Source organism: Citrus clementina, unplaced genomic scaffold, assembly GCF_000493195.1.
Source record: "Citrus clementina cultivar Clemenules unplaced genomic scaffold, Citrus_clementina_v1.0 scaffold_1, whole genome shotgun sequence".
Lineage (NCBI taxonomy): Eukaryota > Viridiplantae > Streptophyta > Magnoliopsida > Sapindales > Rutaceae > Citrus > Citrus x clementina.
Genome location: NW_006263303.1, coordinates 1,026,402 through 1,053,913, shown reverse-complemented (window position 1 = coordinate 1,053,913; position 27,512 = coordinate 1,026,402). Strand labels below are relative to the sequence as shown.

The following is a 27,512-nucleotide window of genomic DNA, read 5'->3' as shown; positions in this document are numbered from 1 at the left end:
AAATTTCAAAATTTTTCATCATAAACAGTGGAAAATTAAAATTTTGAAGCAAGCATGATAGAAATCACACAAAAAATTGAGCAAGAAAAAAAGAAAAAAGAAAATATCTGCTCAACGTCGGCGTAAAGAATCAGGCGGCTCGGTCAATTCGAAAGATATATCTTTCTTGTCTCCTCACTCGTGTGGTAAAAATGTAAACCAATTAAATAAATGAATTTGTATCCTGTTTTGTTTTTGGGACGCATGGTAGTAAAATAGTAATAAAACAGGACAAGATTCAAAATTCAAACTTCCAGTGGACTTAATTAACAAAGCTTGATCGACTAATCAACGTGTTCATTTCGCGTACAAGTAATATAATAATAATAATAATAATAATAATAATAATAATAATAATGATTATGTAAAGGGAAAACAGCAATGAAATTCCGACAAAAAAATAAAATAGGGGAAGACGAAGGAGAGTAAGAAAGAGCCTGGAAAGCCCAGTGTGTGTCCACTTGTTAATTTTAAAGTCAACAAACAACTTCTCTAGAAAAGACTCGAGGAGTTCAAAAGCTGTGGATCCATCCATTCTTTAACGTTTAGCGGCGGGCAGCAGCTCTTGACCTTGACAAAGAAATTTGAAATTAATTTCTTTTATTATTCAAATCCGCCATCACTTTCTCATGTCTTTTTTCTTTCTTTAATTTCTTTTTTTTTTTAATTAAATAATTTGTTTGGTTATTCTGATTTGCCTGCACTTCCACATTGTTATTATAAGAAAATATTATAATAGTATATATATATATATATATATATATATATATATATATATATATATATATTAATATAAAATTATTTAAGAAAAAAAAAAAAAAAAAAAGAGTTTGATTCTTTATGTGTCTCCTTCCTTTTACTTTCCTGGAGAACTTTTCTTCTTACATGCATCTTCCCTATATATTTGGCCACTTCTCGTATCAATTTTATCATTCACTTGACTAACCTTAGATTCTCAATTTTTTAACAAGCTATAGGCCTATAGCTCTCTGGTCATTTGATCAGATTTGCTCGCATATATTTTCTTTTTCAAGTTCTTGTGTTAGTTCTACAATTTGGTCAATGGATTCAACGTGGGTGGACACCTCTCTTGACCTCAATCTCAATCTTCTGAATCACAGTAGTGAAGTTCCGGTGAGTTTTATTTTGATTTGTTTTATTCTTTACTAATAATCACAAGTTGATTAGCTTGCTTCTTCAAACTAATATATATTTTTTTATTTTTTCTTATTTAGAAGAGAGAGTTTAAGGGAGATCACTTTGCTGAATTTGAAGAGAGAGCTTCAGTTAAACAAGAGGTGAGTTTCTGGGTTTGAACCTCTATGGAACGAGAAAAATTTGTGATTCTTTTTTTCTTTTAATTTTTTTTTAAGTCCTCGCCCGAAATGAGAGAAATTTATGAAATGGGTAATCAATACTTAATAATTGTTTTGTAATCCCTTTGTGGGCAGACTGGAATTTTGGTGGAGGAATTGAATAGGATAAGCACTGAGAACAAGAAGCTGAATGAAATGCTTTCCATTTTGTGTAAGAATTACAACAATTTGCGGCAGCAGTACATGGATTTGATGAACAAGAACACAGAAAATGAAGTTGGAATATCAAAGAAGAGGAAGGCTGAGAGTGAAGATCATTGCCACACGATTGGCTTCAATGTACACGCTACTGAGTCCAGCACTAGTACTGACGAAGAGTCATGCAAAAGGCCAAAGGATAACAACACCAAGGCAAAAGTTTCTAGGTTTTATGTGAGAGCCAGTGATTCAAATTCAACCCTGGTAAGTTTCTAGAAATACCCATTTATTTTAATCAATTCAATTAGTTTCATTTTTCAGAAAAGAAAAAAAAAAATTGTCTGATATATTTGTGTGTACTTTCTGGGTTAATTTGATTTGTTCCTTTTACATATAGATTGTGAAGGATGGGTATCAATGGAGAAAGTATGGCCAAAAGGTTACAAGAGACAACCCATCACCTAGGGCTTACTTCAAGTGTTCTTTCGCCCCAAGCTGTCCCGTAAAGAAGAAGGTGAAACAACTGCTTTGATATTTCTTCTACTTAATTTCGAGAGCTCAATAAGTGAACGCTTTTCATCAGAGCGCCTCGATCCCAACACAAGATCCATAATATCTTTTATTATTTTTATTTTAGGTGCAAAGAAGTGCTGAGGATCCATCAATTTTAGTGGCAACTTATGAAGGAGAGCATAATCATCCTCAGCCTACGGATTCAAAAGCTGAATTATCATTGAGCCCTAGCCATGTTGCAACTATTGGAAATCCTATTCATGTTTCTGCGGCGTCATCGATGCTATCAGCAAGCCCTACTGCAACTCTTGATATGATTCAACCTGGATTTTTGTTTGATGATGCCAAAAAATCATCAGTTCAACAAATTGAAGCTCCAGCAATCCATCAGATTTTGGTCCAACAAATGGCTTCTAATTTGACCAAAGATCCTAATTTTACAGCAGCACTTGCAGCAGCTATTTCAGGAAGATTTGCTGATCAGGCCCGAACACAAAGATGGTCACTCTAGCTAGCCAGGATCAACACAGATTATGGATGTTAATTTGTATCAACTTCTGTATTTTTGCTTTGCTTTAGTTACTTTAATGGAGGATTAGAGTCTGGAGACCATACCTTGCAATATTAATGTACATTACATGGAACTTCAAAATTAACGAAAAAGGAGAATTTTTCCCTTTTTTTTTTTGTCTAATTGTTTAAAATATTGTTTCAATCTTGTTTGATTAGTTGAGAAATTGCACTACAAGAGATGTTCCATAAAAAAAACATCAAATCACACAATAAGAATTGAGAGAGCTAGAGATATATGCACCTTATAGAAAAGAGAAATTAAAATTAAGTACGATTTACTATTATGTAATTATGATTCATATGAAATTTACGTGTTGTGAGTTTTAATTAAGTATTAGTGATTAATCAAAATGATGTTTACCCAACACATTAGCTATAGGGTGGTTTTAAAATTAATTAAGCTAATTAAAGTTGGACAGTTTCAAATTGATCTTTTATTTTTTTTTTAAACTGAAAACTCGATGATGAGGTAGAGGTGACTAATAGAAATTAGAATTGTTTTACTAGAGTCATATTTGTCATATTGTTTAAATCTCTGATACTGTATTTTGATCATAAGAATCTTCTTTCTCTTTTTCTAATTCTCGAATCGAGAACCTTAGTTAAGATAGAACAGCCTTATATCAGCTGAATCTTCTTTCTTTAATTAATTATATGAGTTACACTAGGAGGTAGACTACTCTTTAATTATCTTTTGATAATAAAATTACTTTTTTCCTTTGGAATTCTCTAAAAACTTCACATTCATTTTTATTATCATCTTAACATACGTTTCAGATCCCTAAAAGCTAAAATGCATCGTTCTTTCTTATTCTCCGCTAAAGAATTCTTCTCGTTAATTGTCATTGAACTGTAATTGCTTAACCACCATTAATTCTCAGCAGCACTTGTTATATCATACCAAGTGACTTGAGTGAAATAAAAACGTGCGTTGATCATCAGTATGTAAACTAAAAACTAACAATATATACATATGATTTTCACTCCAAAATTTCTGATCATATTTACTCAAAGAAATCATGTACACACTTCTTTAGATGTCTCATAGAAAATCTATTTACACCAGGTAGGTGAGTGACTAATTTAAAATGAATTAAAAAAAAGAGTTGTGGAGGATCTTTCTAGATAAGGGTGACGTACAAAACCTTTAATGATACCTATTATAATAATAATCTTCATTAGTAGTTGTAGGGGTGGGCAAAATCGGGTTCGGGTCAACCCGGTCGGGTTTTGGGTTGTTCGGGTTAGATAAGGAACAATCCGAACATAACCCGAATTAATGACCCGACCCGAACCGACCCGAACTATATTTCGGTCGGTTCGGGTCGGGTCATTAATTCGGGTTATGTTCGGGTTGGATCGGGTTGGATTTAAAATGGGTAGAATTGAGTTCGGGTCAATTTGGGTTAGTTCGGGTCAATTCGGGTCGGTTGAAATAGGGTCAGTTCGGGTCAGTTCGGGTCAATTCGGGTCAGTTCGGGTCAGTTGAAATCAGGTCAATTCGGGTCAGTACGTTTTTTTTTTTTTAAGAACCCGATCGGGTATTCGGATCGGGTCGGGTTTGACCCGAACCGATCACAACCCGATCGGGTTTGTAAATTTCAAACCGATCGGGTTTCGATCTCGACCCGATCCGACCCGAACCCGAAATTTATCGGGTCGGGTCGGGTAAAATGCCCACCCCTAAATAGTTGGGTCATTATATCTTGGAGATTAATTATTTGTCCTTTTTACATTGAAAATATTTATTTGATGAGCAGAAATTTATCTTAAAGACATGCTTCAGTTAATTTTAGAGTTCAAAAAGATAATAGCGACTCATATTTCTAACAATAATACTTTTTTTTTTATTCAAGTGCATTACTATTCAAACTAAAAGAAAAAAAAAAACAGAAAAAGTACACTATTCTCCGGTACCTAGTACATTTATTTTTTATCAACCGAGATTTGTACAATTAATATCAGAGTCAAAATGCATGTGATCAAGAGGTCTCGTGTGTTGTTCATCAAGAATATTTGGGAGTTCCCACCGTGTTCCCCCTTCCTTTTTTTTTTTTTTTTTTTTGAAAGTAGGTTGGGAGAAAAGGAAAAAAAAAATATGGAAATATAGAGCCTCTAGGCTACCTTACCAAAGCCAATGTGGTAGAAATGGACACACATCTTTTTTAGTTTGGACTAACACAGTTACCGTCGCATGCAACTACTCCTCCGTTCATTTCACAAAATTTTAGACTTAGATTTTGGTCACATTAACTCTTCAACTTTATCATTTAACATTTTAGCCTTCTGATTTCTAATTTTGTTCATATATATATATATGTGTGTGTGTAAGTGCAATACAAGTGTTAGAAGTTAGAAGTAAATGAAATAAGCATATATAAGGTAGCGTTTACATTTTGTATTGGAGTGGAAATCCTAGGCTTGAGAGCGTGGAGTGGGAGTGGGAGTATGTTGTTTACTTACACTGAAATTGAAAGTATAGAATAGAGATCAGAATCCAATTTATATGTTTATTTTGTCTTGGATTAGGAGTAAATAGTTTCAAATTATAATTTTACCCTTATTTAAAGAATTATAGTTTTTAATTATAAAGTTAATAAAAAATATATTTGATGAATAAAAATTTATTTTATTATATTTGTAAATTTATAATAATTATTAATATTCTTAATTATGTACATCACAATTTTTTATTAATTTTAATTTTAATTATGTAAATTAAAAATTATTGATAAGGGCAATATAAATGAAACTTTTTTACTATTAACATAGTACGAAATTAATATTTTCTTAGAATAAACTATTTATTATTATTAATTATTAATATTAAATAAATATAATATTATTATTTTCAAATAAAGATATTATATAGTAATATTATTAATTATCCGTTAATATAATAATATTATTTAAATAAATATAATATTATTTATTTTATTTTATTAAATATAATTATATTAAATTTAATAAAAGGAGGCCAAATATAAAATGAAACATTATTTTATTTTATTTAATATAATATAATTATATTAAATTTATTATTATATTAAATAATAATATAATATTATTTAGTACAAAATTATTATTTTCTTAGAATAAAATATTTATTATTAATATTAAATAAATATAATACTTTTATTTTTAAATAAATATAATAATATTATATTTTCAAATAAAGATAGTATATAGTAATATTATTAATTCTCTATTAATATGATAATATTATTTTTAAGTAATTTTAACTTAGAATCAATGCAAATTATTATTTAGTTAAATATAATAATAATATTTAAATAAATATAATATTTTTTATTAAATATAATTATATTAAATTTAATAAAAGGAGGGTAGAAAATGAAGAGGTGGGGCCCACTGAGTGAGATTCTCATCCCTTAAAATGTTGAAGTAAACATTCGAATGGCAGGAATCCACACTTCTCACTCCCACTCTAAAAAGTAAACACACCATATGTAAATTCAGTCGATCCCACAGCTTCTGCAACACCCACAAATACAATATGATTGATTGAAGCTTATATTTTTCACCCTCATCTTAACTAGAACTATGTTAAAGTTCTCTTATAATGATGTGCCCCCAGTTACTAGTTTCGGCTAGTCTCCTTGTTTCCTTGTATTCAGCGCGTCCCCCCCCTTTTGTGACTCGAATTGCCACTGCGAGCGGGGACGCCCGCATGCAGCTCGCCTTCAACGCTTCGTGGTGTCCTTTTTAAAATTTTATAAATCTTTAGGGGTTTCCATGTTATTTATCAAGCTAAAGGTTTGTGGCACATTTTATATAGTGCCATTAGATTCCAAACTAAACAATAAGCTCGCTTGTATGCTCTCGTCTTGAGTGATTATTAATTATTATAGGAAATAATTATTTATTAGTGGGCCTCTAATCGAACGATAAGAGTTTATGCCGTAAATACCGAGCACACGAGTTCGACTCCGGCCAGCAACTGATTTTCTTTATAAGGATTTAGATAAAGGTAGGATATCTACAGAGAAATGAATGCGAAAGTCTATTCCCTTAAAGGAAGGCGACAAAGTGGTCAACTTTTGGGGCTGCAATGGTGGGTGAGATTGGGAAACGACCTTCGGAAAATTCAAATAATTTGGTCTACTGGGCTAGCCCCCTGTCCATTTCCACTTTCGCTCGAGGCCATCATCGAGTAAAAATACCTAAAAAATCAAAAGTTTCGCTTTTCTGTTGTCCCTGTCCCTCGTCTTTTTGGTTTCTTGACTTCCAGTCTTGGGCCGACAGTCCACTCCTCTCCGCAGCTTCCTTTCCATCCGTGTGAACTCAAAGACTTTCTGCCCACAAGTTTGCCGAAGGAGGATTATTACAGTGCAGTCGGCAGTATCGAAAACTCAAAATCAGCGATGAAAAATTTGAGAGAGTACTAACGAAAAAGTCCAGGTTATCAATAGCTCATAAGCAGCAATGTTGAATTAGTGTTACATATTCATTCATATTCGTATGTACAGCATTCACAGATCTTCTCCGAGGCATTTTCTCTTTTAATCTCCCTAAACTTTCAATGATCCATTAACATGTGTCATTAATGAAACTAAATGGCTAAAAAAATTTTTTTTAATTAATTTTTATCTAGATAAACATCCAACTCAAGTGTGACCACCGACTACTGTCAAATTCTTTTCATCTCAACTCTTCTACTTTGATGCCAATCTCTAGCAAATTATAAATTTTTTTTTTTTAAAAAAAAGATCGACAGTAAGGTTTGTATATGAATTGTGCTGATACTCAAATGGCTCTTAATAAGAATGGGATGCAAATCAATGGAGTCTTAATTGTGTGTGAAATCATTGGATTGGAATTTGGATCCAATACAATGCCAAGCTTTGAATGAAATAATTAACAATCAAGGATTTATGACTCTATCCCCTCCATCTAGAAAAAATAAACAAATGAAAAAAATTAAAATTAAGATGCAAATCTTATTGTCAATCACTTTTTTTTCTAATTTGTATTTTTTTTTTTTTTTTTGTGTAGTTTGGTGGTGATCGACGTGAAAGTAGAAAGAGATGATAGAGAAAAAATTTGACAATGGTGAATAATCATATATGAGTTTCAATATTTATTTAGATAAAAATTAATTAAAATAAAATTTTACCCATTTAATTTTATTAATGACACGTGTCAATAGATCCTTAACAGTTTAGGAAAATTAATAGAGAGAGAGAGAGAGAGAGAGAGAGAGAAAATGCCTGAGAGAGGATTTGAATCTATTCTGTCAAACAATATTTTGAACTGGTATGAATAAAACTCATTTAGTAATTGCCTAGATTTCTAGATTCTTTACTATTATCAAACAGATTAAGCACGTCATCTTTAAATATTTGGAAAAATAGTTATAGCTGATAGATTTCAAAAGGACTATTCTCAAGATCAATTAAAAAGTCATCATTCACTGAATAAATTTCCATGCAGGTACTTTGTGCCTCTTCAAGTCAAGTCTTGCGTCTTAACTTATAATCAAGCTCGTTAATTGAAAGGTAATATTAGTACATGCTTGGACTCTTATTCTGTGGACTAGCCAAGATTCAATTAATCTCATTCTCTCTCTACATATACTTGTAATTGATTTTCATCACTAAAACTCGAACTTTACTAGCCGTCTAAGAAGGAAAAAAACTTAATCAAGAATTGCTTACCTTCTTTTGATTCGCATGCAGCTATATATATATATATATATATATATATATATATATATATATATATAGATCTATCATTTTTTTTTTCATACCAATTTAAGTCCTTGATGCTAAAACGGTAACACATTTAACATATATTTTGAGTTATTTTATAATTATACTCCTGACGGTAATTTAACATGATATATATGTTTAAAAAGAGGTAGGCTGGGGTAAATTGATTATTTTTTATTAGGCAGTGCTAAATTATAAAAATTTATTGTATATATTTATATGAATGTCGGTATATATAAATAAAAAAATCTACATACATTAAATAATGTGATTACACACACACACATACACCAGTCACTGTAACTTGGAAGGTATGTTGATATGATTTTTCACTTATATAATAAAAAATCTATTATATCTTTATTATATACTATTAACTTTTGTTTCATGGTTACAGTTTTTTTTTTCCACAACAACCGTAGTTTAAAAGACGCACCACCTCAATTCTAAATAGGACCTATAAAATAATATTTTAATTATTTAGTAGAGATTAATTTATAGATAAACTTGATAGAGAAAAGTAAAAACTCTACTTTCTGTAAATAATTTGTTTAGATAGGCTGCGTGTTACACATACGTTAGGAAGTCATGTTTATTATCTAACAATATTAGAGTCTGATCATATAATTAAACTATAAACGGTAAGACCGTGATGAGAAGTTGTATAATCTTAATATCGTATCCAAGTGAAGTTTCTTTAACAATAGGCAAATGCTATGTTACAATTAATGTAACATACACACTCAACAACAACCACACAAATTGTGTGGGTCCATTATTTGTGTGGTTGTTGTTTAGTGTGTATGTTACATTAATTGTAACATAGGGGCTCCCCAATCAATATATTGCATATGACTTGTTGTTTGGCTCAACACGTGTCACATATTGTGATGTCGACTGGAGAGAATCGTGTGCTTTCTGTGCAACGTGCTAAGTGCCAACTGCCAACCACCTTTTTTTTTTTTTTTTTTTTATAATTTTGAACATAATGCATGTCGACATCTAGGAATTTTGAGTCACGCGACAAACAAACGAGAGAATTGAAAAAGTCTTGGGTATTGATTAAGATTGTCTCAATCTGTTGAGATCTTCACGCCCTCAATTAAATTTGATCCACATTTCATTTTGGAAGTACTTGGAATTTTTCGGTCCAGATGATCATAGTTCATTTTATTTTCTTAAGTCTTCATCTTACATATTCTTAAAATTTAATTTTATGATTCAATTAAGATTTTAGGTCTTAGTCTTCGTCTCTAGGGACTAATATAACTTAAAATCTAATTCATATTTTATAAATTCAATGTTATCTACTAAACTTATGGATTTAGTGGTTTAAGTTTAGGATTCAATGTTTATGACAAGATTTTATTAGATGAATCCACGTGTTTAAATACAAATTAAGATTAAATTTGATCCACATTTCATTTTGGAAGTGCCTTAAATTTTTCGGTCCATCTTTCAATCTTCTTGAATCCATGTGACCTTTAAATTTTTATTTTTTATTTTTTAAATATTTTGTCCTTATTTAGCAACTTAAAACTTTAGGATGAGTGGATTAAACTTAATTATAGTTGTTAAAAGATTTTAGTAGATGAACATATTGTATAACTCTTACATGGTAATATATATTTTTTTAATTTCTTAGTCTTTTTTATCAACCTTTTGAGATCCAGATGATCATAGTTCATTTTATTTTTCTTAAGTCTTCATCTTACATATTCTTAAAATCTAATTCTATGATTCAATTAAGATTTTAGGTCTTAGTCTTCGTCTCTAAAGACTAATATGACTTAAAATCGAATTCATATTTTATAGATTCAATGTTACCTACCGACTTAAACTTCTGGATTTAATGGTTTAAGTTTAGGATTCAATGTTTATGACAAGATTTTATTAGATGAATCCACGTGTTTAAGTACAAATTAAGATTAAATTTGAGTCAATGAAATACGTGTGTACATGCACGAAGCCCTACCTAGAAACTTTGAACGCGTTGGACCCATAAAAACAAAGCGGCATGCAACGAGGGAAGGAATTTGAAGACAGATAAAAGCAAGCTTACTTCAGCGTACATGATGTCATATCATTACGTATGCGTTTTCAAATCTTCACCATATATATATAATGAGTAGTCATGTTAATTTGTATTTTTTTTCTAACACGTGCATTTGATTTTCACAGACATCTCCTTGTGGGGGGTTGTAAAGAACCAACCAATACCAAATTCATTTCTTCTCCCCCACCATATAGAGGAAAAATTCAGCAGCCGCCATGCACCAGTTATGGATTGGTCGTCAAAGTCCGTCCTCTTTTTCTTTTATCTTCATAACCGCGTGAACAAAACGGTGTCTCGGTGCTACCAACTATTCGAATTATCTCATTTATTCGTTAGGGTTTCTATAGCTCTATTATAATTATATCTTATATTTATATATATCAGCTTTACTTTCAACAAATTCTAGCTCGCCTTCATCCAAATTCATGGATTCTCACAACTCTCCTAAAGAAAAGGTCAGCGGGTTTTGGTTTTCTCTCTTTATTATTATTTATTTTTTTTTCTTGCTTCATTTTTACGTATGTTAAGGTACCCACTACCCAAAATGATCACGTCTCCTCAATTCTTGCTTTCAAGGTGGATCTAGAGGCTTTCAAAAAAGAAAAAAAGTGAAAAATGAGTTTCTTGTGTCTCTTTTTGATCATGTAAAATAAATAAATCATGGATGTTCACGACTCTACTAAAGAAAGGGTTTTCCTTTTCTTCAATTAATTTTTACATTTTTGCATGTGTTGAAGTACCCAAAAAGATCATGAGTTGTATGAAAGAGATATCTCAGGAGTGGGGCTCTACTTTGTGCCTCACGCTATCTGGGGTTTTTATGAAATGATTTCCTCGTATGATCTCATGATGATCATTTGATGCTCAAATATAGTGATAGTTTGAAGCTTTGATCATAGCTGAGAACAAATTATGTGTGTGTGAGTGTGTGGATGTGATTTGATGGTATAATAATACTATTTTACGGGATAAATTGTTGTATAAATGATGATTCTTCAGATGAAATTGCTGCAAGCGAAATTGGAACATGTTCGCAAACAGAATGAGAATCTGAGGCATCTGGTGGAAGCAATGAATAATCAATGCAATGATCTCCTGGCACGTATCCACGAAGCTAATAGAACATATTCCTCCTCTGATCATCATCACTTCAACAATAATATTAATATTGGAGGAGTCACAGCACAAGTTCCTCCTGTTCCAAATGCCAAGCAATCAAGAATCTTTGTGAAAGCAGATTCTAAGGACAGTAGCCTTGTAAGTACTTTTCCTATAACAGCGAGCGAGGCTTTACCAGTTGAACTAATTAGTTAGTTTCCACAAATTTAGTTATTGCTTCATTCTTAATCGTGACTTTTAGATCGTGAAAGATGGACATCAATGGAGAAAGTACGGCCAAAAGGTTACTAAAGATAATCCCTCACCTCGGGCTTATTTCAGATGTTTAATGGCTTCTTCTGGATGTCCTGTAAAAAAAAAGGTACTTTATTATTTTGATGTCGTCGGTGTTACACTGTTACTATACAGACATCTTTAAGAAATTAAACATATTAGTGAAATTGTGTACCGTGAGAAATTAGACATAATAGTGAAATTGTGTTTTAATCCGACAATGTCAAATGATAATATCACTCACCATAACATGAGCAATATAGTCTACTAAATCACAAGTCTTTTTTCTAGTAGGAGGAGAAGAGTTTGTGAGTTTTTATCGTTTAGCTCAATTTATGACTTGCTTCTTTCTGGATTTAGGTTCAAAGATGCATGGAGGACAAGTCATTTCTCGTTGCAACTTATGAAGGAGAACACAACCATGATGTTCAATGTAGCTCACTTGGGCAATCCTCCTCTTTAACAAATTATTGCTCACCCAAAAGCTCAATTGTACATTGCCCAGATTATCAAACAACTGATTCTTTTGGATCAGATGTCACACTTGATCTTACTCTATCTGGGTCCAATCAAGAAACTAGACCCCCTAGAAACTTGATGCAAGTCTGTGACGATAAAAAGAAGATTGAAGAATATGTGGCATCCTTAACTAAAGATCCCAGCTTCACCATAGCTGTAGCCGATGCTGTTGCAAGTTCCATCAATGGCCCCCCACATAGACCAATGTGAACATTTGGGGACTGATACATGGATTCTGTATCTTATTCGTAAATTAAGAATATGTGGCATCCTTAACTAAAGATCCCAGCTTCACCATAGTTTTAGCCGATGCTGTTGCAAGTTCCATCAATGGCCCACATAGACCAATGTGAACATTTGGGGACTGATACATGGATTCTGTATCTTATTCGTAAATTAAGGGAGTATAAAGACACATTATGTATTGAGTAATGGTGGCACACAGAATTAGCTGAGCCTCCAGCTTGGATCAAAACGTTGTACTTTGATTCTAGAGCAATTTCCACGGATGAAGCTCGTACTGTAGCATTGAGCATTTTCAGTTTTCATTCGCCTTCATCAGAATCTAAAAGTTCGTCATATTCGTCTCAACATGGAAAAGATAAAATAAGACCACTTATCTGTTTGTCGAAGAAGATATATTCTGCACTTGCTACTCATTTTAACAAGATTACAAGACTACATATCAACATTTACATGCCTATAGCTCAAAATGTACAGAAATAACCAGTAAACATATAAAGGAAGTAAGAAAAAAAAAAGAATAAGAAAGAACTAATATGTATAGAATGGGGTGAAGAACTAATAAATACTTTTACAACAAAATTTCTTGAGCTGTGCCTCGTTGTTGCTCACCGATTTGGATATGCAACTCCAGCTCTGCTCCAAAAATGATAAACATATCAATCATAGAGTGAAAAGAATAGAAAGGTCGCTACAGCTCATTAAGCATGCGTTTGGGGCAGCTGCACTGCCACAGCGCAGTTGCTCCCCACCTTTTATTCTAGGAGAATATTCCATAAAATATAGGGTGGGGAGCAACTGTGCTGCGGCAGCGCTGCTGCCCCAAATGCACCCCAAGTCTTAATATAGAATTAGAAGGTGTGACGGGCTTACCGATTTTGATTTTTGAGCATCTGACCTGCCATACATAGCCATCATTCCCTTGATTGCTTATTAATGATGCTTGATAAATATTCTTTCCCTCTCCACGTCATTGTTCATCTGGCTTTTTCTGGTATTAATTTGCTTCTTGGTCCTTGGACAACTCTTTGTCCATGGAATAATATAATATTTGATGTATGGAGCGACAGATTGTGTTGATGATCAACAAGATCAGAGCCTATAACAATTGATCATTTGATGGTGCTACTCTTCAAGGGATTTTGTACCAAGTGTTCAGACTGCCCTTTTTGAGTCTTCAGCTTTTCGTTTTCCACTGCCTTCTCAGCTTTCTTCCTTTCAAATTCAAGCTGCCTGCAGTTTTCCTCATGCGCTAGGACAAACATCTTCACAAAGTTGAGCAAAGTAGACACAACTACAAATTCCATAAGAAGCATATATTAAAAGCCCTAAATGAGTTCATGCTTGAAACTAGTGCTCAAATACAAAGCTTGGTAAACACACATAACTACCAGGTGAGTATCCATGGCAATAGGTTCACTAAATGATTTCTTTAACATCTGTTTATCAGAAATACAACCACGTCAAAATAGCTAACTTTATGCCCCACTTTTAAAAAGCAGTACCATGGGCATTGTCTCATAATTGTCCCAGCACTTCCAACACATATTTCATGCCCACCATATAGTCAAGCAAAATGATTGATATGCATACCACTGACAGCCAATAATTAACCAAGCCATCTCAAGAACTAAAAATACACAAAAAACTAAGCTTCTTGTGGACACCTACCGAATTTCCTCCTATAAAATTCCAGAAAAACATGCAAAATCCATAACTCAATATTACTATTATTGAACCATCATATGGTACTCAACAAGCAAATTTGGGAAGGGCCAATGAGTCTCTGAAGTTCAGAACTTTATTCGTTACAGTTAGGGATGTAAAAGAAGGTCTAAAAACAATGCAAAGTTAATTAACCTGTCATCCTTGCAACAGCAAAATAGCAGCACAAATAAGATGAAATAGTTATAACCAAACAGTACCTTGCTCAAATGGGCAACGTGCTGGATCTTCCCCAAAATATTGAGCCAGAGCATCTGCATTTCTACCCTAAAAATATCTGAATTCAGAAGTATGTACAATAATGCTCATAGTTTATGTTTCAACCACATGAAGTGTCAGACAGCAACTGCATAAACAAATATATCAACAATTATACTTACCACACTGGAATAAAGCAAAGCCAAAGACCTCACTTCACCTTCAGCATAACTAAGGAACTCCTTTAAAAGCTAAACATTTACAAACCCGAAAAAGAAAATTTATTAGCAATTGAAGAATTGGAAACATAAGCTATGTGCAAACATAAACACAAGCAATTGATCACATTAATAAAAGAACACAGAGATTTTTGAAATTTGGATTACAATTATTAAACAGTGTTTACAACATAAATGCCATTTCCTCATAACAAAGGCTGGATCAAGCAAAATGATTGTCGTACATGGCAAATTAGGAATTAAACGATGCAAGGATCATAGCAGTATATCAACCTGTCATGGACATTTGCAGTCAGATTCATCTAAACCATTTTCTTCTGTTTCTAAGTGTCTGCAGGCACATGCGTACACATGCCAAAAAGAAAAAGCATAAGACTCAAACTCAAGCATGGCATTGATGTCACTACCTACAAGTTCTTCCCAATATGAGAGATAATCCTATGTTAAACATCATGCTGGTGCAAAGGGCCCAACCAAGTATACTGAAAGACCCAACAGGATTTTACATGCAACATTCCTCCCTTTCCAAAGTTGAGTCACACTTCAAACCAATAGTATCAATAAGAAAAATGCCCAGCTTAATTAGGTTAAATATATTAAATAAAAGAAATAATGCAAAGCTTATAAAGAGATAATCCTATGTTTTAAGCAGCAATGCAGTCATAACAGCATACTTGGAGGACCCCATCTACACACTTGAAAACTTATATAGCTGATGTCCAGGAATTACCTTGCAAAAATTCCCTGATACCTCACCATCATTTTCCGAGGCAGTCAATTCCTGTACAACTTTCTCCAGTCCTTTACTAATAGCTTGCATTTCCTCTGCCAAAAATTTTAATTGTATCTGCATAATGATTAATCATTCAGCCAGTATGCTAAAGACGGAATTAACTTATAGAAGTACAAAAAGAAAAGAGTACCTTGGTTGAAGCCTCCAAACTCACAAGATCTTTCGGAAAACCCAGAAGTTCAGGCAACTTTTCAGCAAGTACCTACAGCTCGGAAAAGCCAAAATGTAATTACAAAGAGGTACAGGAAGGTTGCAGTAAAGAAGCTCAAGTAATCTTTGTGGAGATACATGGAGTAAAAATAAGATTAATACTTCTTAAGGACGCAATTTATTGATATTCAAATTGATTTTTCTGCAAAACATACAGATCCTATTAGATTTAAAATTCAACATGAACTTCTAAAATTTCGAAAACCTTGATGAAAGTCTCTCCTACACCCAAGGGCTGTGCCTGTATTTTAGCCATGCTTTTAGAGAGATGAGAAAAATTATCCTTGCACTTTTTACCATACATGAAATCAAATGTCCACTGCTCAATGCAGTGATTTGGTTTCTGACTCGCTAGCCTCTTTTCCTAAATACATCTCTACCTATCACACTAGCTAGTAACACAGGAATCAATGTATAATAGGTTTGTTCACCCAATGAGAGCTCTTTCTATCTCTATCGAACTTGCATTCCGTGTTTTATTTGAAGAATCCCTACCACCACTCTTTTTTGTACTCAAAAAGCCAATATGCACCAAGTGAAGGAAAGGACCTCTACAAGAAATTCAAATTGACATTCATCAAATCCAGTAATGAAGAAACAGTAAGCTAGCTCAGTAAGCCAGAGCGTGACGAACAAGTTGATTATTACACAAACAGTTGCAACAGATACCAATGCTTTTTTATAAATTCCAACAACATGCTTTATACTCCTACTAAGATCTTATTACTCAGTGCAAGGAAATATGCCACAGACCATCTGCAGGCAAGATCTCGCATTCATCCCAGCCAAAAGAGGAAAAGAAAATGGCTTCCAATTAAAAAACAGAGACGAGTGGACTAAAACAAAAAGCACAAGAAATTGCATATTTAATTATGTTTGAAGAAAAGTTTTACAGAAATGGTACCACAAGCAGAAATAAGAAAGGAGATGGTTTACCTTACAAAGATAATGCATGAGTGTCATCTTGTTGTTCCGGGCTCGTGTATCAGTGAGTTTAAGGAGACTATCCAATCGAAATCCAACAGCAGAACCTTCAGGAAAGAAATCATTAACTTAACTGAAAGAATGAACTAACAACAGCAGGAACTGGTGCTTCTGACACAGAATTTACAGAACAGACAAAGGCAATAACTTGAGACTTGAGTGACTGAAAATAAGTTTCACTAAGCAAGCATATGTGTTTGTCCACACCAACCAACAGAATCACCTATGATCATGCCACTCCCAAAGATAAAAATTAATAATAAATAAACAGAAGAGGAACGAAAGAATAAGCCATCAATGAAAGGCTGACCTCCCAGACTCAATTCCATTAATTGCCACCACCCCCCAACCCCCCTCCTCCTTCCTCCTCTATTTCCACAAGCAACTAACTCCTGCAGAGTAGTGGCTCCTTTCGTTCACTTTTCCCTACTATTCGCTACACTTTTTGCACGTCCTAACACTAGTTATGTATATCATACTTCCATCTTTTGTCACTTTTCAGAGTATACTACTACATGATCTTAATTCATCCCTACAAACTCATTCTTTTAGTTTTCTCTCTGAATATGCAGTGATACACACTATATGTCAAAATTAATATTTTTCATATTAATACATAAAATATAATACTAACGAGAGAAGTGTCAACTCACCCCTTGCAGTTCCATGATTCAAAGCATTACCCAAAGAAAGAATCGTTTGCATGATCCGTTTCAACTTGATTGAATTCCTGACCTGATGAGCACATTAAGAGATGTGGTTCAAGAGATGAAATGATCAAAGAAATATCATTATTTCAAGAAACTCATAAATGTCAATTTCAAAGAAAACTTGCCTCTTCAGATGCAGAGTTTATAATATTCAAACTTGTTCTAAGGTCAGAAACCTGAAAAAAGAATATGACAAGACATCAGTAATATTGGAAAAGCAATAATGAAAATGATCACAGAAACTATAGGACTAAATAAGCTGTGCTCTAACCTGAGTTTGGAACTGTATTTTAAATGAGAAAACTCTTAGCTTTGACTCAACCCGAGGCACTTTCATCAATTCTAGGAAGAACTGTCACAAAATACACAATGTAAATTAGAACAAATAAAAGAGAGAGTTGAAGGGAGTTCTCTAAACATATATGGCAATTTGCAGTTTTATTCAATCTAAGCAGTCAATTATGATGAGGCTAACATTTAAAGACCATCAGCTGAAACCAATATCTTCTTCCATCATTCGATTAATTGCTTAAACTGATAATTAAATGCCAAGCAACCCAGTATTTGTACTATCAGTTCACAGGAACTGCACAAGGCTTGCTGAAAAATAACAGAAATGTGAAACAGAAGCATAAGCAAAAGAATAATCCACTTACCTGTTCACATTTTCCCAAGTTTCCCTTATCTCCATTGTAATTCTGCACACATATATAAAATATTTTTTATATACACTAAGGATACACACAAATGCACAATTGTAATTGAAAAAAAAAAGACATCAAGGAATGAGAGATTTCAACTAAGAGAAAAGGAAAAGCACACATGTCCAGTACCTTGAGTACTTCCATTTCTTCTTTTGTTGGACAAAACTTAATAAGGTTATCAACCTGATCAATGTCCAATGCTGAATCATCCAAAGCAAGGACTGAACCCTGCAAGACAGCAGAAATTAGCATAATTACCACATTGGTTGAAGTCAGCAATCTAAAAATTGGTGTAGCACTTCAACTTTCCAAATAGAAAATATCAGCAAGAAGCCTTGGGAGATCCAAAATGAAATTGTCTCCAACATGCTTATGAGAGCATTTACGGTTGTTGTGTGTGACTGTGTGTAGGCGCGGCAAGTTTTATTTCAACAGTGAAGTAAAAGCAATTAATAAACAAGATTTACCCCTACCCCAACCCCAGCGTCCTTTTCCTCCCTGAGCAATACTTAGTGACTTAAAAATTCAAATTCCACTAGATAATTTTTAACCATACATATCCTCGGGAAAGAAGGCAAGAGAGAGTCTGAAAAAGAGTAGCTAGTAACTTCACAATCGTCACAATTTCATTTACAATGTATAAACATTAAAAGTTATCATTTGGTATTTAGTTGAGATTGTCAAGAGGTTTACTTGCAAAAAAGCTCCATAAAAGAATAGCTTACCATCAAATCAGGCAAAGGAATTTTAACCTTTGTGAGCATAATTTCACAATTATTTGCCCGCCTAAGCTCAATCTGCAAAACCAATAAATAACATGTGAGTCTTCATTTGTCCTGTAGATTAGCTAACTAGTTGCCATCAAACTTTTGGACCAAACCTTACTGGTTTGATGGACTGACTGTTCATAACATTCAACCAAAACTAAAGACTGATTACCAGCTGGACTCTCTCAGGTTTAGGTCCAGAACGGCGATTTGACTTCCCACTTTTGCCTCCAAGATCTGAGTTCGGAGCAGCTGCTGAGAAAAGAGACTCTAGTTCTGACATGTCAAATTCCGGAGCCCTGAGGCACACCCCAAAAAACAATATCAGAACAATAAAATGGCAGGAAAATCATATGCATCAACACAAAAATAAAGAGTTGGAATCAAAGAAAGAACAGACACTAGCAAAATGATTCATACTTGGAAGCTTCATCAGATTTTTGAGCCTCAGCCCACAAGCTCCCTTGCATTGCCCTTGTTAACTTTAACCAATGATATGGTTTCAGGTTGTTTTTTCTAGGTTGGGACTGAAGCCTGGGACTTGCATGTGCTAAACCTCGCATTTTTGCACTAAATGGAGCACCAGAAGGAGGTCCAGGAATTGGAGGGATGTTACCATTACTAACTCCACTATGAGATGGAGGGGTCACATCATTAGCCTTTGACAATGATAACCCTTTGGCAAAAGGAGCTGGTGGAGGTGGCACAGGCGGAACAGGTGCTGAATTATGAGACAAAGAATTCTCTGGAGGGAGATTGGAAGCAGGTAATTGTGGCGGCGGTCGTGCTAAAGACATACTAGTTGAACCCCTAGAATGTAAAGGAGGTGGAGGTGGTGGAGGAGGTCTAGAGGTGATTGCTGAACTCTTAGAAGCTAGTGGACAAAAGACAGAGGAAGTAGTTGATGAAGCAACCATAGGGGGTAGTGGGGGAGGAGGGGGGATTGAAACTGAGTTATTGACAATGGAAGACAGAGATGTTCCTAAAAAAGAAGGGGGTGGAGAAGGTGGAGGTGGAGGTGGGTTTGGAAAAGAGTTCGTAACAGAGGTAGATGGAGATGTTACTGAAAAAGGAGAAGGGGAAGGGGGAGGAGGTGGAGGTGGAGGTGGAGGAGTTGAAAATAAGTTTTTGGCAGAGGAAGTTGGAGATATTCCTGAAAGTGAGGGGGGTTGGGGAGGAGGAGAGGGAGCTGAAAATGAGTTCTTGTCAGAGGAAGATGTTGAAGATATTCTTGAAAATGAAGGGGGTGAGGAAGGAGGAGGAATTGAAAATGAGTTATTTACAACAAAAGATTGAGCCATTCCAGGAAAAGAATGGGGTGGGGGTGGAGGTGGAGGAGGAGGAGGAATTGAAAATGAGTTATTTACAACAAAAGATTGAGACATTCCAGGAAAAGAATGGGGTGGAGGTGGAGGAGGAGGCGGGAGAGTGGAAGATGGAGATGTCTCTTGAAAGGAAGGTGGTGGAGAAGGTGCATCTGAATGCAAGGTCTCTGTAACAGGAGTACCCCCTGCGGAATTTGCGGCAGATGTAGTGGAGGGGTCTGATAATAAGTGCTCTATACTTTGTGATGTGGTTTCAGGTTGTTCGGAAAGAAAAGACTGCGTTGCCTTCAGAGTCGGAAGGGGAGGAGGAGGGGTTACCTGAGTTTTTTGGATAATTTTAGGAGGTACCAATGAAGCTCGTGCAGAGGGAGGCTGAAATGGTAGCGGTGGTGGTGTTGGTGATGGAGTAGATACATGACTAGGTTGTGGAGGTCTCATTGTATTTGTAACGGAAGGAGAAGTAGGTACAGCAGGTTGAGATCTTTTCACCTGCTGTGTGATTTCTTGAATATATTTGTCATGATCATGCAATAGAGCTGTGATTCCAAGGGATGATGGTGCGCTATGATATCTTGATATAGGTGAACCTTGTGAAGCAGACGACGAAGTTTGAGGTAATCTTGGAGAAATGATCTTTGGTTGAGCAGGCTGTTGGAGAGAAACCAGCACCTCTTTGGGTTCATTCTTCTTTTTGAATGAATTTGCATCTAGGGCTGGTTTAACAGATGGCATGAATGGTTTCCCTTGAGAAATGGATGCAAGACCCCCGATGTTGTCTGGTGCCTTCAATTTTAGTTGCTCTTTATCTTTTTCGAGAGCTGATTCTATCATAATGCTGCCTTTTTCTGCATTTAGAGCAGTCTCCAGATTTTCTTGGATGAAATTTGATGGTGTGAAATGCTGGAGCATGTTTACTGCAACATCCAACTTTGGATCTAGCCAATCAACATTGCTGAAAATTTCTTGAACTTTAGCAAATGCTTCAATAGGAAGGCCATCCTTCTCCTCTATGCCCGGCAAATCAACTGAAACAAGAGAAGTTGCAGCATCCATCTCTGAAAAAAGAACCTTCATCCACACAGAATATATTAGTTTCATCGATTTTTTATTTGATAAAAAAGGAAACAATTTTGTTACTAAAATGTTTTTTTTTCGGCCCCAGGGGAAGGGGAATTCCATCTTAACTTCAAACAATGCTCAGCATGTAGAACAGAGGGAGAAGCAAGTAGATACCTCTGCCCTGAATTCCTTGGAAAACAGATCCTTAGAATTCCACAAGATGTCAATTTCATCACGGTTAAGCATCAAAATGTTTGACCTTATAAAGGCTGTGTTGAACATGACCCGAAACATCATCTCTTCACGCTCTTGATCACTATCCAAACTAATACACTCTAGCACAACATCACCTTGAATATGGCAATGGATGTCAATTTTTACAAGTTCGCAATCTGCCTGCAACAACATTTGAAGGTTGTAAATATATCCGTTCCTTAGTTTGTGGACAACATACCTTCGAATTATAGAATTGGGAAAGGGGGGAAAATTCTGGTCATAGTGTACATGTAATTCCCCAATAGACCTTCAATGAAGCAAATAAACATCTGCCACGGCTGCAGAGTAAACATTCTAAACCAAAATTAAGAAAAGTGAAAAAAAAGTTATTGGAAAAAAAAATGGAATTTGTATTATTTCTTCTCTGCTGCCATATGTATAGCAGATGACACTAGATCCTAAACTTTCCAACTTGGTAAATAATGTAATGACTCTAGCAGGCCTCTTGTTATATTTAAGTAAGGATTCTTTATTGAAGCAATCTCAATGTTGCTTCTGCCAGATTAATTTTGACTGGAAATATCAATGTTGCAATCGTAAAATCAATCAAAATATTGCTGTGTAATATGTCCTTTGATTTGAAATGGCATCACACAAACACAGCAAGCCATCAGAGGAAATTAAAAAATCATTTGTGCAGTGTTGTATGCATGATGCATCATTTTGGCGGCCTATAGACAAGAGCCTTAGTACCCTTCCCATTTAATAAGGAAAACAATAATCTAAAACCTCTTCACACATTCCAAAAACTCTCTCTGCTTATGTAAATAGAAAGATCCTCACTGAAATTAAGTATGCACAGATATTGCGCTGAGGATGGAACAGGTTACCAATAACATCAAGGGCAACTATCTTGTTCAGAGTCAGAAAGTGCTATAGATGCAATTTCACAAACATTAAATACCTAGCACTAAAACAGGTATAGAATCATGTATTTATCATACGCAACCCCAGGCAGGAACACTGCAAATGATTTCCGCACCTAAAAGGTGTCGATCATTAAACAATTAAAAGAAACTAGACAAAACATGTACAGTGTCCTATCAGAAAGTCCAAAAAATACGGTCCACTAAGAGTGAAAATATATCACACAACAATAAAAGTACTACCTTAAGAAAGAGACAAATGGTAGCAGGACCATTTGTTCTAAGTAAATAAAAATGAAATGAACAAACATAAGAAAGAATCTTAATATTCTGGTTGGAAACACTAATAAAATTTGAGATCAAAGAGGAGAAAACAGAAGAGTAAAACCCACCTGCTTGTAGTGCCGAACAAGTTTGCTCCTTTTTGGTGTTGAGAACAAAACTTTAGGAGTTCGATCAGCAACCATTAGAGGATCTTGTCCATAAATCCTAAATATTGGGCAGCAACCCCCTTCTCCATCGAAATTAGGAATGACTCTAAGAATAACACAATCCAAAGTAAGCGCTCTATCCAGCGGAGGCCATTCTGAGCCCACATTCCTTCTTGAGACATACTGAAGGTACCTCAATTGTGAAGGCAATGGATTCAGTGGTGACATCAGCTGCAAAAGCTCACGAGGTGCTTGCTTGTAAATCATGTCCAAAGTTTTCTGCTCCCCAGTAAACTGTTTCCTATATATCAATAAGGCAGCAAGCATAAAGGCCAAGACTGGCCACCCACCTCTTTCACAATGCATCAAGAGCACATTCTGATGCCCAAGGGAGAGCCAGCTTTCACTTGAACGCAAGAAATGATGGACCGTTTCCATTGTGAGTAATGGACAACCTTCATAATGGCGAGGATAGTCCATTACAGTCATATCATACTCTGACAAAACTTGACCGATCTGACTTTGGTGTTCTCCTTCTCGAAAGTTAAACACCATGAACGAAGCCTCAGGAAAGTATTCATGGAGCTGACCCACTATGCCTCCCAGATATTCTTTATACTCTTCTTCTTCTAAAATGTCAGTCGTGAAGCAGCAATCGAAGACTACGTGATGCAAGAGCAGCCAGAAGAAGTTAAACTCTCATATTATAATAAGTTTGATGATGAATCGTCATTAGCATACAGAAAGAATATTTTGCAAGGCTGAGTGGTAATTTCTTTTATGTAACATTGCGCCTTTAGAAATATAAAAACAATAATACTAACAAAAAATAATTCCTCGGTGAAGTTTTCTCAAGATTTAGAGACTAAGCACTGAGCTAATTTGTGTGGTTTTTTTCTAATTCATTTCCATTTCCAGTACAATCTCGCACATTATCCAATTTATACTTGTATGGTATGTCAATGACAAAAAGTTCATGCAATATTCTTCATAAGATATTCGAAAGCCATACGTTAAACCAAATAAAAAACTGAAGCAAATAAACACATACCAAAGACCCTTTCAGAGATCTCCAATAGCCCATCAGGAGGCTTCCTGTAGAAAAACTTTCTAAATAATGCCATTCGTTCTTCACACGATTCGAAAAAACACACTTAACAAAAAAATGCACTACGACTGTTCGACAGAATGCCGCATTAAGTATAAACACACCCGGGTTCAGCTAACGAAATACCCACCCAGATCACAAAAACGACGGCATTTTATATTCAGGAACCAGAAAGCTATTCTATCTTCAAAGGATCCGAAAAAAACCAACCCTCCCAAAAAGAGAAATGCCCTACAACTCTTCGACAAAATTCCGCATGGAAGCCAAGAACGCACCCAGGTGCAGCTAATGAAATATCCAGATCAGAAAAATGATGGCATTGCACAGACTGAGTGTATATTCAGGAACCAGAATGGATTTCGCCTCTTCTTAAAGGAACGGAACACTTATGTGGGCATGGGCATGGGCATATTTTCTTTTCCTCGTTTGTCTTCGCATTCACACTTGCGTTTCTTTTTTTTTTTTTTCTCTACCTGAGCAGAAACTTAGCTTTCAATCAACATGAAAGAGAAAATTGGAAAAGAGAATGAAGAAGCTAAGAATATTCCAGTGTCGTTTTAATAAGATTAGTTGCTGGAGGGAATCCGAGGTTTGTCTCAACGTCGCCCGTCTTTGTGCCTCCGTGTTGCGTTTTTGGGTGATGATGACGACAGCGATTTGCTTTTCTGATTTTAATTTTCTGTTTTTGTTTTTGTTTTTGGTTATTGTTGTTACTTGAGATGCAAATAAAATATAATCGGGTACGTATCATATGGCCACCACGTGCGCTGCTCATGAATTTTGGGGTCATGTAATAATGAATGTTCGTACTTGTGGTTTCATTCATCAATTTAATTTAATAATACTATACTTTCTAAATTTTTTATTTTAAATAATGTATTATTTATTAATTAATTGATGAGATAATATAATTAATTTATTTAAATTTTATAAAAAATTATCAATCACTCAATTAATGACGCATCATTTAAGATAATTTTTTAAGATAAAAAATTTAAAATGTGTACCACTACTGATTTAAATTTCATTAAATTTTTGTCTTTTCTTTAACGTTATGAAACCATTTTGCAATTAAGCAATTAACTGTTTTATTGTCATAAGATTAAAAACATTTTATCTTTAGATTATAACATAACCTAAGGAAGCTTAGTGCGATTAAGGATAATGCAATTAAAATAATTATTTATTACATGCTTTATGCTTATGAATCTTAATCAAGTGCCCCACCGAATCTAATACACAGTGGGAGGAGCATTTGTGAGCAATTTTAAGAGTGGGTGGCTGGGTGTTAATTTATTTTATGACATTAGGTATAACAATAAAATAAAATAAAGTGATGTTAATTTTGGGACAACTTTCGTTTAGTGAACTCAACATCATTCTCACATAACGTGGCGCAATATCTGGCCAAAAAGAATGCCAGATTCCCACTTTAATTGGTCTTGCAATTCATTAGTTAATTGGAAGTTAATTGTATTTAATTATAAAGTGCTTGATTCACCATTAATCAAGGCTCTTTCACTTGTACTTATGCTTCTAAATTTGAAGTTTAAAAGGCACTTTAATTTGATTTGGCTTTTGTCATCAAATGTTTCGATTTGTTTTCTGAGTAAAAATAATTATGGAAGTTGCGAGAGTCACTTTCACAAGATAAATAATATGATTTTTAAGAACCCAAAAAAAAAAAAACTTTAAAAGATGGGTAGAGAAAATCTTGTTGATAATGAAATTTAACCAATTGCGTAAAGGCATTGAATCTAAAAGTCAGAAGTAGAGTCTGCATGAAGATTTTCTCCATGATATATATCTACTTATTTATTTATTTATTTTGATAAGATCTATTTATTCATTTTTAAGTCTTTTAACGTTAGATGGATACATTGCTGCAAAACAAATGCTTATGCAAAAAGATGATTTCCCATCAAAACTCAAACTCAATCATTCCAATCATGAAATGTAACAAATTTTGTCAGATGATATAACATTTTCATCGTCATAAGTGTAAAAATATTATATTTACGATGTTTTGAGTTTACGAAAACAAACAACTTACCACTTGTAAATCAAATGTGAAAAATAAAAAATAAAATATTATTTTGACATATACATTCATATTCATTCAAATTTCAGATAAAAAATAAGCGCTACTTAACAGTACTTCAATTTATTGTTCAAAGTTAACTGATATTTATCTACTAAATATTGATATAGATTAATAAATAATTTTATAAATAATGAAATTAATATTATCTAGTGGATGAATATCACATTAGTATTTGGGCTTGAATTATTAGATACTACTTGAAATCTATAGTATTCTTTCTGTTAAAAAAATTTAAAAAAAAAAGTGAGATTAAATAGTTTTGATTTCGTGTTTTTTTAATAATTATTCTACAGATTTATTTTATATGTTATTTTGTTTTTTGCTTTTTTTCCCCTCTTTCAAAATGAGATTGTAATGAATAATTTAGCACAAAAATGACCCTGGCCCGTGTCTTTTCTTAAGTAGATCTGGACTTATATATGAGTTCTGCTATTTGTCTCGGGTCAAACCCCGAAACGGCAGCATAGGTCGTCGTTTTCGGCTCTTTATTTTTTTGGTTTTGATTCGTTTTGAAACGACATCGTTCTGCTTTTATTTTTTTTTCTTTGTTCTGATTTCTTCCTTCTCTTCGTTTAACCCAACTACAGACCCATTGCTTTGTTATCTTCTCTTCGTTCTCTTCATCGACCGACAGCCACGTTCGTTTGCAAATCCTTCAGAACCCAGCTGCCCCTTCGTTTGCCTCGTTCCATTTTCCTTCTTTGAACTGAAATACAGGATGCCTGCATAGTCTCCTCGTTCTCGTCTTTTCTATAATCAATCCAGATTGGGTTGTCTTACAAAAAAAAACTGATATAGTTTTGGCAATTAGGGGGCTTAACCTAGCAAAAGAAGGTGGTTATGCAGTTTTGCTTGATAACAAACTTGGGCAGACAAAGCTTGATGGTGGATATGTTCACAATGGGTCATTGAAGGCTGCAAGGTGGGTTTTCAACGCCGAGTGTGAATTTTTAAGGGGCTTGGTTGACAGGAACCCAAATTATACTTTGACATTTGTTGGGCATTCATTGGGGGCAGGGGTGGTGGCATTGTTGGTGTTGATTGTGGTTCAGAATCTGGACAAGTTGGGGAACATTGAGAGGAACAAAATCAGATGCTTTGCTATTGCACCTACTAAGTGTATGTCATTGAATTTGGCAGTGAGATATGAATGGATCGTGAATGGCTGTGAGAGGAAGGGGAAGACGGAAGAGAAAGAGAAAGCAATGGTTTTGCCTTAGCCAAAACGGCATCGTTTAAGGAGAATGAAAGAGGAAAAAAAAAGATGAAACGGCGTCGTTAGGATGAGTTTCGGGGTTTGACCCGGAGAAAGTAGCATTTTCTCTTATATATATATATGTGTGTGTGTGTGTGTGTGTGTGTGTGTGTGTGTGTAGGAATATTTGGAAACTAATATTTTTGATAAATGCTATTGACAAGGAAATATTACTAA

General features: G+C 34.4%; 3 protein-coding genes across 12 annotated transcripts; 2 read left to right on the top strand and 1 right to left on the bottom strand.

Annotated features, from left to right (window-relative positions):
- The first annotated feature begins 962 nt into the window (after positions 1–962).
- On the top strand, positions 963–2,666 carry LOC18053740 (probable WRKY transcription factor 40). Its single transcript, XM_006450230.2, has 5 exons — positions 963–1,173; positions 1,275–1,337; positions 1,491–1,817; positions 1,951–2,067; positions 2,191–2,666. Exons 1-5 carry the CDS (start codon positions 1,102–1,104, stop codon positions 2,575–2,577), a joined length of 966 nt encoding a protein of 321 aa, XP_006450293.1. The 5' UTR covers positions 963–1,101; the 3' UTR covers positions 2,578–2,666.
- A 7,738-nt stretch (positions 2,667–10,404) lies between these two features.
- On the top strand, positions 10,405–12,863 carry LOC18053739 (WRKY transcription factor WRKY76). 2 transcript variants are annotated; one of them, XM_024178387.1, is made up of 5 exons: positions 10,405–10,461; positions 10,553–10,882; positions 11,427–11,684; positions 11,788–11,907; positions 12,180–12,863. In XM_024178387.1, the coding sequence occupies exons 2-5, from the start codon at positions 10,853–10,855 to the stop codon at positions 12,546–12,548; spliced, it is 777 nt and encodes a 258-aa protein (XP_024034155.1). In that variant the 5' UTR covers positions 10,405–10,461; positions 10,553–10,852; the 3' UTR covers positions 12,549–12,863. The 2 variants fall into 2 exon arrangements, with proteins under 2 accessions (XP_024034155.1, XP_006450292.1); XM_006450229.2 differs by lacking the exon at positions 10,405–10,461 and having other exon boundaries at positions 10,504–10,882.
- Positions 12,864–12,968: 105 nt separating this feature from the next.
- LOC18053738 (formin-like protein 18) lies at positions 12,969–24,658 on the bottom strand. 9 transcript variants are annotated; one of them, XM_024178379.1, is made up of 19 exons: positions 23,920–24,658; positions 22,830–23,530; positions 21,470–21,691; positions 20,167–21,304; positions 19,332–20,025; positions 19,084–19,210; positions 18,870–18,941; positions 18,274–18,372; positions 18,097–18,138; positions 17,712–17,792; positions 17,566–17,616; positions 17,384–17,465; positions 16,683–16,777; positions 15,667–15,738; positions 15,474–15,590; positions 14,687–14,755; positions 14,507–14,573; positions 13,455–13,875; positions 12,969–13,217 (listed from the first exon to the last, which is right to left on the bottom strand). In XM_024178379.1, exons 1-18 carry the CDS (start codon positions 23,990–23,992, stop codon positions 13,694–13,696), a joined length of 3,984 nt encoding a protein of 1,327 aa, XP_024034147.1. In that variant the 5' UTR covers positions 23,993–24,658; the 3' UTR covers positions 12,969–13,217; positions 13,455–13,693. The 9 variants fall into 9 exon arrangements, with proteins under 9 accessions (XP_024034147.1, XP_024034146.1, XP_006450291.1 ...); XM_024178378.1 differs by having other exon boundaries at positions 19,332–21,304; positions 22,830–22,974; positions 23,062–23,530; XM_006450228.2 differs by having other exon boundaries at positions 19,332–21,304.
- Positions 24,659–27,512: the final 2,854 nt, after the last annotated feature.